This window comes from Lithobates pipiens, unplaced genomic scaffold, assembly GCF_037356315.1.
Source record: "Lithobates pipiens isolate NorthernLeopardFrog02 unplaced genomic scaffold, aLitPip1_a1.2 Scaffold_18, whole genome shotgun sequence".
NCBI classification, from domain to species: Eukaryota; Metazoa; Chordata; class Amphibia; order Anura; family Ranidae; genus Lithobates; species Lithobates pipiens.
Genome location: NW_027507758.1, coordinates 273272823 through 273287892, shown reverse-complemented (window position 1 = coordinate 273287892; position 15070 = coordinate 273272823). Strand labels below are relative to the sequence as shown.

The 15070-nt window shown below is 39.9% G+C and overlaps 1 protein-coding gene across 50 annotated transcripts in view; it reads right to left on the bottom strand.

The window, feature by feature from the left end:
* TRDN (triadin) overlaps positions 1-15070 on the bottom strand; it is a 1056665-nt gene that overhangs the window by 227802 nt on the left and 813793 nt on the right. For 40 of the 50 annotated variants that reach the window (XM_077486957.1, XM_077486959.1, XM_077486986.1 and 37 more), the window contains 35 exons: positions 14960-15007; positions 14138-14179; positions 13969-14016; positions 13714-13761; positions 13563-13610; positions 13033-13080; positions 12718-12765; positions 12562-12609; positions 12406-12453; positions 12254-12301; positions 12113-12154; positions 11202-11249; positions 11042-11089; positions 10885-10932; positions 10735-10782; positions 10579-10626; positions 10211-10252; positions 10042-10089; positions 9887-9934; positions 9687-9734; positions 9536-9583; positions 8992-9039; positions 8677-8724; positions 8521-8568; positions 8365-8412; positions 2571-2618; positions 2430-2471; positions 2273-2320; positions 2114-2161; positions 1957-2004; positions 1807-1854; positions 1651-1698; positions 1495-1542; positions 1345-1392; positions 1194-1241 (listed from right to left, as the gene is read on the bottom strand). In XM_077486957.1, coding sequence (XP_077343083.1) covers positions 1194-1241; positions 1345-1392; positions 1495-1542; positions 1651-1698; positions 1807-1854; positions 1957-2004; positions 2114-2161; positions 2273-2320; positions 2430-2471; positions 2571-2618; positions 8365-8412; positions 8521-8568; positions 8677-8724; positions 8992-9039; positions 9536-9583; positions 9687-9734; positions 9887-9934; positions 10042-10089; positions 10211-10252; positions 10579-10626; positions 10735-10782; positions 10885-10932; positions 11042-11089; positions 11202-11249; positions 12113-12154; positions 12254-12301; positions 12406-12453; positions 12562-12609; positions 12718-12765; positions 13033-13080; positions 13563-13610; positions 13714-13761; positions 13969-14016; positions 14138-14179; positions 14960-15007 — 1656 coding nt within the window. The remainder of the gene's footprint in view (positions 1-1193; positions 1242-1344; positions 1393-1494; positions 1543-1650; positions 1699-1806; positions 1855-1956; positions 2005-2113; positions 2162-2272; positions 2321-2429; positions 2472-2570; positions 2619-8364; positions 8413-8520; positions 8569-8676; positions 8725-8991; positions 9040-9535; positions 9584-9686; positions 9735-9886; positions 9935-10041; positions 10090-10210; positions 10253-10578; positions 10627-10734; positions 10783-10884; positions 10933-11041; positions 11090-11201; positions 11250-12112; positions 12155-12253; positions 12302-12405; positions 12454-12561; positions 12610-12717; positions 12766-13032; positions 13081-13562; positions 13611-13713; positions 13762-13968; positions 14017-14137; positions 14180-14959; positions 15008-15070) is intronic. The other 10 variants (XM_077486989.1, XM_077486998.1, XM_077486994.1 and 7 more) reach the window with 10 other exon arrangements.

The following is a 15070-nucleotide window of genomic DNA, read 5'->3' as shown; positions in this document are numbered from 1 at the left end:
GACCCCCCCCAAGTCAATACTTTGTAGAACCACCTTTCAATGCAATTACAGGTGCAAGTCTAATAGTTGTCCTGTAGATAGATTCTCCCACCTGAGCTGTGTGTCTCTGTAGCTCCTCCAGAGTTACCATGGGCCTCTTGGCTGCTTCTCTGATTAATGCTCTCCTTGCCTGGCCATGTCTTGGTATGTTTACAGTTGTGCCATATTCTTTCCATTTTTGGATAATGAATTGAACAGTGCTCCGTGAGATGTTCAAAGCTTGGAATATTTTTTTTTATAACCGAACCTTGCTTTAAACTTCTCCATAACTTTATCCCTGGCCTGCCTGGTGTGTCCCTTGGCCTTCATGGTGCTGTTTGTTAACTAAGGTTCTCTAAAAGGGTTCTCTGAGGGCTTCACAGAACAGCTGTATTTATGCCGAGATTAAATTACACACAGGTGGACTCTATTTACTGATTAGGTGACTTCAGAAGGCAATTGGTCCCACACAATTTTAGTTGAGGGTATCAGAGTAAAGGAGGCTGAATACAAATGCACACCAAACTTTTAAAAAATGTATTTGTAAAAAAATGTTGACAAACATTTATCATTTTACTTCTACTTCACAATAATGTGCCACTTTGTGTTGGTCTATCACATAAAATCCCAATAAAATACATTTATGTTTTTGGTTGTAACGTGACAAAATGTGGAAAATTTCAAGGGGTGTGAATACTTTTTCAAGGCACTGTACATGTCTGCGGAAAAAAATGGCATTGCTTAATCACTAAGGGGGTCCTGTTTCTCCAGGGCAATGCACAAGCTCATACTGTTCACTGCACAATGTGCACATTACAATAACTCAGCTGGGACGTATTGCCACATTCCCTGTGCAGCCCGGAGCTTGCTCTGAGTGATTTTGGGCCCCTAAAAGTGTACCTTGGAGGTCAGCATTTCAGCACTGATGATAAAGTTAAGCAGGCTGTCCTAGGATGGGTCAGAAATACTGACAAATCTTTATATGCCACCGCTTTACAGACATCACTTAAACACTGGGATATGTGTATAAAAAGGGGAGTACGTCAAGAAATAAATACAGCTTCCACTCCTTGAATTTTGTTCTTTTATAATATAAATTTAAAAGTCCTGGTTTGACTTTAAACGCCTCGTAACAGCCATCATCTTCTTGACTTACAAGTATTATGAATGATTACCTTTTTGGGGTTCCACAGATACCTTTTCTAGTTTCTTCTCTAGTGTTTCTGTAAAATAAGGTGCAATAGTTCAAAATATAAGTCTATGTTTACCTTGCTTGCATTATATTTACCTTTTCACATTAACAATGCAGTGCTGATTAGTGATTACCTTTTTTAGGTTCTATATGTACTTTTTCTAATTTCTTCTCTGGTGTCTCTGTGTAGTAAGATAAGGTGTAATAGTTCAAAATATCTTTCTGAGTTTACTCCACTCACAATATAACCCCCTTCATCTCTTATAAGGGAATACATGATTTACCTTTTTTGTGTTCCACAGATACCTTTTCTAATTTCTTCTCTGGTATCTCTGAATAGTCAAATAAGGTATAATAGTTCAAAATATCTTTCTGCATTTGCAACACTCATATTATAACAATCCTTACAGTTTAAAAATGCTGTACCAATGAGTGATTACCTTTCTTGGTTTCTACAGATATTTTTTCAGGTTTCTTCTCTGGAGTCTCTGTATAGTAAAATAAGGATTAATAGTTCAAAATATATGTTTGCATCTACCTCTCTCACATTTTAACCTCATTTGCAATTCATAAATGTGATACCAACAAGTGATTACCTTTTTTGGTTTCCACAGATATCTTTTCTGGTTTCTTCTCTGGTGTCTCTGCATAGTAAAATAATGTATAATAGCTCAAAATAACTTTCTGTGTTAACCATACTTACATTATATCAATCTTCATGAATTACAAATAATATGAATGATCACCTTTTTTGGGTTCCACAGATATTTTTTCTAATTTCTTCTCAGGTATCTCTGAATAGTCAAATAAGATGTAATAGTTCTAAATATATTTCTGCATTTGCCGCACTAATATTACAACAACCCTTTACAATTTTCAAAATCAGTACTGATGAGTGATTACCTTTTTTTGGTTCTACAGATATTTTTTCAGGTTTCTTCTCTGGAGTCTCTGTATAGTAAAATAAAATGTATTAGTTCAAATTATATTGCTGCATTTACCTCCCTAAGGTTCATTATAACCCCTTTGCAATTTACAAGTGAGATACTAATGAGTGATTACCTTTTTTGAGTGCCACAGATACCTTTTCTAGTTTCTTCTCCAGTGTTTCTGCATAGTAAAATAATGTGTAATAGTTCAAAATATCTTTCTATTATTTACCTTTCTCACATGATATCTACCTTTTCACATTAACAATGCAGTACTGATAGATGATTACCTTTTTTGGGTTCTACTTTTTCTAATTTCTCCTCTGGTGTCTCTGTGTAGTAAAATAAGGTGTATTAGTTCAAAATATCTTTATGTGTTTATATTCATAATATAACCCCCTTAAACTCCAATAAGTAAACAAGCGATTTACCTTTTTTGGGTTCCACAGGTACCTTTTCTAATTTCTTCTCTGGTATCTCTAAATAGTCAAATATAATAGTTTAAAATATCTTTCCTGACAGACTCCATGGCAGCAACGTGTGGGTTAAGTCCCGCCTCCACTACCCATAGGACACTACTCCCATAAATCTTTGCTCCCTGCCCCTGGCCGTGTTCTTTTTTTGTCCTCCTCCGAAGGACCCAGAGGTGGTCTTTCTACCTGAAGTTTTTTCATCCCCACGATCGAGGTCGGCCGGTCTGCGACTCTGGGTCTGGAAAGTCGCATTACTCCGCTAAGCCCTAGCTATTAGCAGGGTATGGAGTGGGCAGTGGAAGAGGCGCTGTGAAGAAGCCCATGTCCTGGCCACTGGCAGGCAGGCTGCGCATTGGTCGGATAGCCAGCTATTAGCAGGTGACCTGTTTTGCCCCCTGGAAAGTCCGGTGTCATCTTACCTTATCTTCGGCCGAGTGATCGATCGTGGTGGGAGTGGTGAGAGGTTCTAAAAGTTCTTTATGGCAGCAGTTTTTGTATTTTATTATCTGTCTTCGTTTGTTTCTGTTTGTTTGTATGTGCAGGCATGGCGGCTGGTTCTTCCGCGTTCCAGCCGCCGTTCTACTTCCGGGTTTGCGTTTTCGGCCGTACTGCGCATGCGCGAACGCGATTGAGATCGAGGCTTGGTTTCGCGCATGCGCAATAGCGGCAAATTGCCGCTGTTTCGCGTATGCGCACAGGCACGGCGGTGACGTCACAGGGGCGGGCTATTTAAATGTGGAATTAGTCTGCAAGCTTTGGGAATGCTTGCGGGCTGTTGCGGTGACTTCCCCCTGCCTCTGTGTTGCATCCACTGGTAAGTGGCATTCTGGGATAGGGAGGCTATCCCTTCCCTGTCCCTTGCACTGATCCCTTGTCATCTTTTCAGCGCGTATGGATATCGCTGAGGACATGGATTCCTTACCGCCTGTTTGTGGCCAGCCCTCTCATAAAAGGTATTTCTAATGATCTCCTGAAGGTCTGGTGGGGGAGGGGTATTTATCTGTTAGCTCTGTCCTGATGTCTTGTCTCTGTGGTTTCTTGTCTTGTTCCTTTTTCAGCCCTTCCAGGTCAGAACAGCATCGCAGCTCTCATAGAGGGAGCGACTCCTCCAAGTCGCATCACCGGCACTCCTCTTCCAAATCTAAACATTATGGTTCCTCCTCAAGATCAGGACACCGTAGTGAAGAAAGATCGCACTCCTCGAGGACTCAATCTAGTCACTCAGCTAGTGCCTGTTGGGGGTGCAGAGCTCTTGTACAGGCAGGAAAATCTTTATGCGACCCTTGCTACGCCAAGGCTTCCAATGAAAGGGGTGATGCGGATCAACAACTTAAAACCCTGGTGGAAAAAGTTGTTAAGGAGTCCCTCAGAAATATTGAGGGCCAGTCCTATGCTCCCCCGGCAGAGCCGCCACTTTCTCCAGGAAGGGAGACTCAGCTGCAGGATACTTGGGAATCCTCTGCGCATAGCCACCCCTCAGCTGCCATATCTGACAGTGACTCTGATGAAAGTGATCCCTGTGTGGGCTTTGATTTCGCTCTACTGCCTCCTCTGGTCAGAGCTGTTAGAGAGACACTGAACTGGGAAGATTCTGTGGCTGCTCCTTCCAAACAAAGAAAATTCTTTAAGCAATTAAAGAAGGAACGGATTAATTTTCCTTTTATCTCTGAGCTAGGTGAGATTATCACAGATGAATGGGGCAAGGTGGAGAAGAAAAATTCCATGCTATCAAAGGTTTCGAAACTCTATCCTTTCAATGAAGAAGAGGTGAAGCATTTGGAGTCAGCGCAATTGGTAGACGCAGCAGTCATGAGGCTGGTGAAACATGTCACTCTTCCCTTAGAGGATACCGTGTCTTTTAAGGACGTTCTGGACAGACGAATTGATGCTGATTTGAAGAGAGTGTATCTCACAGCAGGAATGGCCTGTAAGCCAGCGCTAGCTCTGGCCGCTATGTCCAAAGCAATGGAGATATGGACAGATAGTGTAGATGAGACACTTAGAAATATCTCTGAAGATACAGCTAAGAGCTCGCCTATCCAAGAGCTTAGGCTGGCCTCCGCCTTTCTTGGGGAGGCCTCCATCGACATTATACGCATGGTGGCTCGGGTGATGCTTTCTTCTGTTACGGCTAAACGGGCTCTTTGGCTCCGCCCCTGGCTGGCAGACCCAGCCTCAAAACAAGTATGGTGCCGCATCCCCTTTGAAGGGTCCTCCCTTTTCGGCAATAAGTTGGATGAGGCTATTACCCGAGCCACTGGTGGGAAGTCGGGGTTCCTCCCCCAGGACCGGCGTTTGCAAGCCCAGAGAAGGTCTTTTCCAAAGAGACAGTACCAGGAACGAGCCAGGGAAGCTCGCAGTTACAGACCAGGCCGTTAATTTTCCAGGTCCTGGAAATCAAGACAATCCTCTTTTAAAAAATCTATAAAAAGTGATTTGAAGGGAGAGAGGGAACCAACTAAATCCTTTTGAGGTTGGGCCCGCTCAGACAGGGCAGGTGGGGGCTCGTCTTTTCCACTTTCGCCATGTCTGGGCGGCCTCGATCCAAGACTTCTGGACCATCAAGACCGTCTCCTCAGGTCATGTTTGGACCTTCAAGGAATCTCCCAGACTCAGATGGGTCCCCACCTCTCTCCCGGCTTCAAACGAAAAAAGGCTAATTCTTCTAGCCTACGTGGAATCTTTGTTGGCTCAAGGCGCCATTATCCATGTTCCAGTCATTCAGCGAGGCATGGGAATCTACTCTCCTTTGTTTATGGTCCGGAAAAAGAGCGGGGCCTGGAGGCCGGTCATAGATCTAACCCACTTGAACAGTTTTATCAAAAAAGAAAAATTCAAGATGGAGTCTTTATCCACAATTCAACAATCTGTCCAAGCAGGGGACTGGATGGTCTCCATAGACCTCAAGGACGCCTATTTTCATGTCCCAGTTGCAGAAAATTACCAACAGTATCTCTGCTTCTCCGTGGGCGAAAGCCATTTTCAATTTACTTGCCTTCCCTTCGGGCTATCAACTTCTCCTCGTGTATTTTCAAAAGTACTGTTGGCAGTGGTAGCTCTTCTGAGAACCAAAGGGATTCGTCTACATCACTACCTAGATGACCTTCTGTTGTTGGCTCAAGACAAGGATCAACTTCTGGTACACAGAAAGCAGGTCATCTCCACCCTACAGGAATTCGGGTGGATCTTGAACTTGGAGAAGAGCCAGCTGGTCCCATCTCAGCGGCTGGTGTTCTTAGGGGCCCTATTCAACACTGTCAGAGGCACCATCTCATTACCAGAAGAGAAGTTGTCAGTGGTCAGGGACAGAATCCGTCCAGCCCTCTCTGCCTCTCATCTCCAGGCTCTCCAGTGCCTGAAAATTATAGGCACTATGGTAGCGACAATCCCGATGGTGAGGTGGTCACAGTGGAGGATGAGGCCCTTTCAGAAGGGTTTCCTTCATCAATGGTCAGGCAGCAAAACCCAGCTGATTCGGATCACCTTATCCATGAGGAATTCCCTTCTGTGGTGGCTCCAACAGGAAAATCTCTGCAACTGCCATTCCATTCTCCCCATCTCATGGGTCACCATAACAACAGATGCCAGCAACAGGGGTTGGGGCGCCCACTGTCTGGCGGAAGTGGCTCAGGGCACCTGGATTCTCCCCTCCAGAGGGACGGTGTCGAACATCCTGGAGTTAAGGGCAGCCTTTCAAGCTCTGCTAGCCTTTCGGCATCTGATTTCAGGAGCCTCGGTCTCACTCAGGCTAGACAATACCACAGCAGTGGCGTACATAAGAAGGCAAGGGGATACCCGAAGTCTATCCCTTCTCCAGGAGGTGGAACCGATCATGACCTGGGCTCAGAGGAACCTGAAGGATCTGACAGCATCTTATGTCCCAGGGATTCAGAACGTTCAGGCAGACTTTCTTTCCCGGATACTTCTGGACAACAACGAGTGGTCTCTCCACGAGGAAGTGTTCAACTGGATCCTGACAATGGGGCTCTCCCCAGAAGTCGACCTGTTTGCCTCCCCTTGCAACAAAAAAATGGAGAAGTATTATTCAAGGTACAGGGATCCTCAAGCCTACGGGGTGGATGCCTTGACAGAGAAATGGTGGTTCCACAAGGCCTATGCCTTTCCCCCAACTCCTATTATTCATCAGTTCCTGAGGAGACTCAGGTCAGAGACAGCAGAAGTGATAGCCATAATTCCCTATTGGCCCAACAGACCCTGGTTTCCGCTTCTGATGCTCCTCAGTGTCAGGGATCCAATTCCTTTACCATCCAGGCCAGACCTTCTGTCTCAAGGGTCGAGATTACATCCTTGCCCGGATCACCTGCGCCTAAAGGCTTGGGTTTTGAAAGGGGACGGTTGAAGGCTTTAGGCTGTCCTGAAGAAGTCATTCCCACTCTTCTTAGTGCTCGAAGAAGCAGTACTAACCGGGTATATGAGAGAATTTGGGCGAAGTTTGCAGATCACTTGTCTTCAAGGTCCAGTTCCTGTAATACCCTGACAGTCCGGGACGTCTTAAGCTTCTTGCAATCAGGATTGGATATCTCCCTTTCGGTTAGTTCTCTCCGGGTCCAGGTTTCAGCAATTTCAGCTTTTTCTGGAGTCGCATGGGCCAATCATCCCTTGGTCCAACAATTCTTCAAAGGAGCAGTCAGGCTTAGGCCACAAAGGAAGCCTAGATTCCCCAAATGGGACCTTCCATTGGTTCTAGATTTCTTCTCTCAACTTGACAGAACACTCTCAATCAGAGAATTAACCCTTAAAACATCTTTTCTGGTAGCCATAACTTCGGCGAAGAGAATCTCCGAAATTCAGTCTCTAGGTACAAAGGAACCTTTTCTCACCTTCTTTCCAGATAGGGTAGTCCTAATTCCGATGTTGGGGACAAACCCCAAGGTGACCTCTGTTTTCCATGAAAACCAGGAAATCACTCTTCCTACCTTCAATTCTGCTGGAAGTCAAGATCCACATCCACTCGATTTGGGAGTTACTCTAAAACAATATCTGGATATTACAGCTTCTTTTCGTCAATCTGACTTCCTCTTTGTACTATTTAACGGGAAAAGTAGAGGCGCCAAGGCCTCCGTTAGATCCATCGCTGCTTGGGTGGTTCAGGCAATTCAATGGGCTTATAGAGAGAAGGGCTTGGCTCCTCCTGAGGCGGTTACAGCTCACTCTACCAGAAGTCTCTCAACCTCATGGGCAGCTTCGCGCCACGTTGCACCTGATGTAATCTGCAGAGCGGCCTCCTGGTCTTCTATTCATACTTTCATGTCTCACTATTGTGTTGAGCCAGCTTCTTTATCCTCTGTTGATTTTGGTTTGAAAGTCCTGTCGGCCGACAGTGTTAAATAAATCTTTTGTTCAGCATTTTTGCCCACCCGGGTGTGTTTGGCGAGCTATTTCCCACACGTTGCTGCCATGGAGTCTGTCAGGAAAATGGAAAATTCCTATCAAAATACTTACCGTAATTTTCCTTTCCTGATGGACTCCATGGCAGCAGGAGTTCCCTCCCAAATGGCTGGAGTAGGCTAGTTACCGAACACGGCCAGGGGCAGGGAGCAAAGATTTATGGGAGTAGTGTCCTATGGGTAGTGGAGGCGGGACTTAACCCACACGTTGCTGCCATGGAGTCCATCAGGAAAGGAAAATTACGGTAAGTATTTTGATAGGAATTTTCCATTTTCTGCATTCGCCACACTCATATTATAACAAACCTTTACATTTTAGAAATGCAGTACTGATGAGAGATTACCTTTCTTGGGTTCTGCAGATAGTTTTTCAGGTTTCTTCTCTGGAGTCTCTGTATAATAAAATAAGAATTAATAGTTCTATATGTCTTTCTGCATTTATCTCTCTCACATCATAACCGATTTTTCAATTTACAAGTGTGATACTAATGAGTGGTTACCTTTTTTGGGTTCAACAGACACTTTTTCAGTTTTTTTCTCTTGTGTCTCTACATAGTAAAAGAATGTATATTAGTTCAAAATATCCTTCTGCGTTAACCTAACTTACATTATAACAACTGTTTCACCTAAGAATGGGAGTACTGATTAGTGATTACCTTTTTTGGGTTCTACATGTACTTTTTCTAATTTCTTCTCTGGTGTCTCTGCGTAGTAAGATAAGGTATAATAGTTCAAAATATCTTTTTGTGTTTACCTTGCTCACATTATATCTACCTTTATACATTCACAATGCAATGCTGAATAGTGATTACTTTTTTGAATTTTACAGATACTTTTTCAAAATTTTTCTCTGGTGTCTCTGTGTAGTAAGATAAGGTGTAATAGTTCAAAATATCTTTCTGTATTTATTTACCTTGCTCACCTTATATCTATCGTCACACATTAACAATGCAATACTTATTGGTAATTACCTGTTTTGGGTTTTATAGGTACTTTTTCTAATTTCTTCTCTGGTGTTTCTGTATAGTAAAATAAAATGTAATAATCCAAAATATATTTTTGCATTTACTCTGCTCGCAATATAATCCCCTTCATCTTTTAGAAGTAAATAAGTGATTTACCTTTTTTGGTTTCCACAGATATTTTTTCTAATTTCTTCTCAGGTATCTCTGAACAGTCAAATAAGGTATAATGCCCCATACACACGATCAAACTTTCCGACAACAAAACCATGGACAGACTTGTGTACACATGATCAGAAAGTCTGACAACAAACCTTTATTGGTGGAAATTTTGAGAACCTGCTAGCCAAAATTTCTTGGCGGAAAGTCCGACAACAAATGTTGGATGTGAGCTTGTTGGTGGAAAGACCGCGTGTATGCTCCATCGAACATTTGTTGTCAGAAAATCCAATCCTGTGTATGGGGCATTAGAGTTCTAAACATATTTCTGCCTTTGCCACACTCATATTAAAGCAATCTTCAGTTTAGAAATGCAGTACTGATGAATAATTACCTTTCTTGGGTTCTGCAGATAGTTTTTCAGGTTTCTTCTCTGGAGTCTCTGTAAAATAAGGATTAATAGTTCAAAATATATGTCTGCATTCACCTTCTTTACATTATAACCATATTTGCAATTTACAAGTGTGATAGTAATGAGTGATTACCTTTTTTGGGTTCCACAGATACTTTTTCTGGTTTCCTCTCTGGTGTCTCTGCATAATAAAACAATGTATAGTAGTATGATATATTTCTGAATTTACCTCTCTCCCATTACGAGGGGTGTTCGAACCAAAAATATATTTTTGCATTTACTCTGCTCGCAATATAATCCCCTTCATTTTTTAGAAGTAAATAAGTGATTTACCTTTTTTGGTTTCCACAGATATTTTTTCTAATTTCTTCTCAGGTATCCCTGAATAGTCAAATAAGATGTAATAGTTCTAAATATCTTTCTGCATTTGCTGCACTAATATTACAACAACCCTTTTTAATTTACAAAATTAGTAGATGAGTGATTACCTTTTTTGGGTTCTACAGATACTTTTTCAGGTTTCTTCTCTGGAGTCTCTGCATAGTAAAATAAAGATTATTAGTTCAAAATATATTTCTGCATTTACCTCCCTTACAGTACATTATATTATATCTATAACCTTTGAAATTTACAAGTGAGATACTAATGAGTGATTACCTTTTTTGAGTGATACTTTTTCTAGTTTCTTCTCTAGTGTCTCTGCATAGTAAAATAATGTGTAATAGTTCAAAATATCTTTCTATGTTTACCTTTCTCACATTATATCTACCTTTTCACATTAACAAAATATTATTAGTTCAAAATATCTTCCTGTATTTATACTCATAATATAACCCCCTTAATTTTGTATAAGTAAACAAGTGATTTATCTTTTTTGGATTCCACAGATACCTTTTCTAATTTCTTCTCTGGTATCTCTGAATAGTCAAATAAGGTATAATAGTTCAAAATATCTTTCTGCATTTGCAACACTCATATTATAACAATCCTTACAGTTTAAAAATGCTGTACCAATGAGTGATTACCTTTCTTGGTTTCTACAGATATTTTTTCAGGTTTCTTCTCTGGAGTCTCTGTATAGTAAAATAAGGATTAATAGTTCAAAATATATGTTTGCATCTACCTCTCTCACATTTTAACCTCATTTGCAATTCATAAATGTGATACCAACAAGTGATTACCTTTTTTGGTTTCCACAGATATCTTTTCTGGTTTCTTCTCTGGTGTCTCTGCATAGTAAAATAATGTATAATAGCTCAAAATAACTTTCTGTGTTAACCATACTTACATTATATCAATCTTCATGAATTACAAATAATATGAATGATCACCTTTTTTGGGTTCCACAGATATTTTTTCTAATTTCTTCTCAGGTATCTCTGAATAGTCAAATAAGATGTAATAGTTCTAAATATATTTCTGCATTTGCCGCACTAATATTACAACAACCCTTTACAATTTTCAAAATCAGTACTGATGAGTGATTACCTTTTTTTGGTTCTACAGATATTTTTTCAGGTTTCTTCTCTGGAGTCTCTGTATAGTAAAATAACATTTATTAGTTCAAATTATATTGCTGCATTTTACCTCCCTAAGGTTCATTATAACCCCTTTGCAATTTACAAGTGAGATACTAATGAGTGATTACCTTTTTTGAGTGCCACAGATACCTTTTCTAGTTTCTTCTCCAGTGTTTCTGCATAGTAAAATAATGTGTAATAGTTCAAAATATCTTTCTATTACCGTGTTTCCCCGAAAGTAAGACAGTGTCTTACTTTCTTTTTATCCCCAAAAGCCCCACTATGTCTTACTTTCGGGGTATGTCTTATATTGGAAAAAAATTGTCTAATTTTTTGTTTTAACCATAAAATTAACATTTATTAACAACCTGAACAGTATTGTATTCACCACAAAACAGTTTTATAAAAGGAAGTGCCAAGAATCTCTTGTTACAACATTGCATAACATGTAAAACAATGAAAAATGGTAAGAACGAACAGTGGAATACTGGAAGATAAAACAGATTTATGTGTGATGCAGTACCACCTGCTGTATTTAATCCAGTGTGACACCTGCTGATACCCACTGGGTTACATACAGCAGATGATACCCCAGTATGCCAGTGTGTATGTTGTATGTGATGTATGATTAATACTGTGTGCATTACCGTATTTTAAGCAGGAGGCGGCAGTGACAAGTGCAGGGGACGGCGCGGTGACGTATGGAGAGGGGGACGGCTCAGGCGTGGGTAGGAGGCGGCGCTCATTAAGATCAGAGGGAAATGGCAGACGCGGCGACGTATGGAGAGGGGGGCGGTGCGGACGTGGGCAGGAGGCGGCACGCAGCTAGATGAGAGGGAGGCGGCAATACCCCCGTGTTTCGCCGAAAGTAAGACATATGTCTTACTTTCGGGGTACGGCTTATATTAGCCGACCCCTCTGAAACTCCCGATACGTCTTACAATCGGGGGTGTCTTACTATCGGGGAAACAGGGTATTTACCTTTCTCACATGATATCTACCTTTTCACATTAACAATGCAGTACTGATAGATGATTACCTTTTTTGGGTTCTACTTTTTCTAATTTCTCCTCTGGTGTCTCTGTGTAGTAAAATAAGGTGTATTAGTTCAAAATATCTTTATGTGTTTATATTCATAATATAACCCCCTTAAACTCCAATAAGTAAACAAGCGATTTACCTTTTTTGGGTTCCACAGGTACCTTTTCTAATTTCTTCTCTGGTATCTCTAAATAGTCAAATATAATAGTTTAAAATATCTTTCTGCATTCGCCACACTCATATTATAACAAACCTTTACATTTTAGAAATGCAGTACTGATGAGAGATTACCTTTCTTGGGTTCTGCAGATAGTTTTTCAGGTTTCTTCTCTGGAGTCTCTGTATAGTAAAATAAGAATTAATAGTTCTATATGTCTTTCTGCATTTATCTCTCTCACATCATAACCGATTTTTCAATTTACAAGTGTGATACTAATGAGTGGTTACCTTTTTTGGGTTCAACAGACACTTTTTCAGTTTTTTTCTCTTGTGTCTCTACATAGTAAAAGAATGTATATTAGTTCAAAATATCCTTCTGCGTTAACCTAACTTACATTATAACAACTGTTTCACCTAAGAATGGGAGTACTGATTAGTGATTACCTTTTTTGGGTTCTACATGTACTTTTTCTAATTTCTTCTCTGGTGTCTCTGCGTAGTAAGATAAGGTATAATAGTTCAAAATATCTTTTTGTGTTTACCTTGCTCACATTATATCTACCTTTATACATTCACAATGCAATGCTGAATAGTGATTACTTTTTTGAATTTTACAGATACTTTTTCAAATTTTTTCTCTGGTGTCTCTGTGTAGTAAGATAAGGTGTAATAGTTCAAAATATCTTTCTGTATTTATTTACCTTGCTCACCTTATATCTATCGTCACACATTAACAATGCAATACTTATTGGTAATTACCTGTTTTGGGTTTTATAGGTACTTTTTCTAATTTCTTCTCTGGTGTTTCTGTATAGTAAAATAAAATGTAATAATCCAAAATATATTTTTGCATTTACTCTGCTCGCAATATAATCCCCTTCATCTTTTAGAAGTAAATAAGTGATTTACCTTTTTTGGTTTCCACAGATATTTTTTCTAATTTCTTCTCAGGTATCTCTGAACAGTCAAATAAGGTATAATGCCCCATACACACGATCAAACTTTCCGACAACAAAACCATGGACAGACTTGTGTACACATGATCAGAAAGTCTGACAACAAACCTTTATTGGTGGAAATTTTGAGAACCTGCTAGCCAAAATTTCTTGGCGGAAAGTCCGACAACAAATGTTGGATGTGAGCTTGTTGGTGGAAAGACCGCGTGTATGCTCCATCGAACATTTGTTGTCAGAAAATCCAATCCTGTGTATGGGGCATTAGAGTTCTAAACATATTTCTGCCTTTGAAGCAATCTTCAGTTTAGAAATGCAGTACTGATGAATGATTACCTTTCTTGGGTTCTGCAGATAGTTTTTCAGGTTTCTTCTCTGGAGTCTCTGTAAAATAAGGATTAATAGTTCAAAATATATGTCTGCATTCACCTTCTTTACATTATAACCATATTTGCAATTTACAAGTGTGATACTAATGAGTGATTACCTTTTTTGGGTTCCACAGATACTTTTTCTGGTTTCCTCTCTGGTGTCTCTGCATAATAAAACAATGTATAGTAGTATGATATATTTCTGAATTTACCTCTCTCCCATTACGAGGGGTGTTCGAACCAAAAATATATTTTTGCATTTACTCTGCTCGCAATATAAGATGTAATAGTTCTAAATATCTTTCTGCATTTGCTGCACTAATATTACAACAACCCTTTTTAATTTACAAAATTAGTAGATGAGTGATTACCTTTTTTGGGTTCTACAGATACTTTTTCAGGTTTCTTCTCTGGAGTCTCTGCATAGTAAAACAAAGATTATTAGTTCAAAATATATTTCTGCATTTACCTCCCTTACAGTACATTATATTATATCTATAACCTTTGAAATTTACAAGTGAGATACTAATGAGTGATTACCTTTTTTGAGTGATACTTTTTCTAGTTTCTTCTCTAGTGTCTCTGCATAGTAAAATAATGTGTAATAGTTCAAAATATCTTTCTATGTTTACCTTTCTCACATTATATCTACCTTTTCACATTAACAAAATATTATTAGTTCAAAATATCTTCCTGTATTTATACTCATAATATAACCCCCTTAAGTTTGTATAAGTAAACAAGTGATTTATCTTTTTTGGATTCCACAGGTACCTTTTCTAATTTCTTCTCTGGTATCTCTGAATAGTCAAATAAGGTATAATAGTTCAAAATATCTTTCTGCATTCACCTTCTTTACATTATAACCACATTTGCAATTTACAAGTGTGATACTAATGAGTGATTACCTTTTTTGGGTTCCACAGATACTTACTAGGGTATAATAATTTAAAATATCTTTCTCAATTTGCCACACTCATATTATAACAACCCGTAATGCCGCGTACACACATTCAGACTATCGGGTGGATTGTTCCGCTGGACTTTGCAGCTGAGGTCTGCCGAACTTTCAAGCAAACGGACTTGGCCACACTCGATCTCTCCAAAAGTCCAGCGGATTCAAACGTGATGGCGTAGAATAAGGAAGTTCATAGCCAGTAGCCAATAGCTGCCTTAGCATCGTTCTTAGTCCGGCCGGACTAGCACGCATACGAACAGATTGTCCGCTAAAAGCCGAGTCCAGCAGACAATTTCTAAGTCCGCTGGACTTTTGGGAAGAAAAATTCCACTGGAGCCCAATCAGTCTAATCATATGTGTATGTGGCATTAGAGTTTAGAAATGCAGTACTGATGAGTGATTACCTTTCTTGGGTTCTGCAGATAGTTTTTCAGGTTTCTTCTCTGGAGTCTCTGTATAGTAAAATAAGCATTAATAGTTCTATATGTCTTGCTGCATTTATCTCTCTCACATCA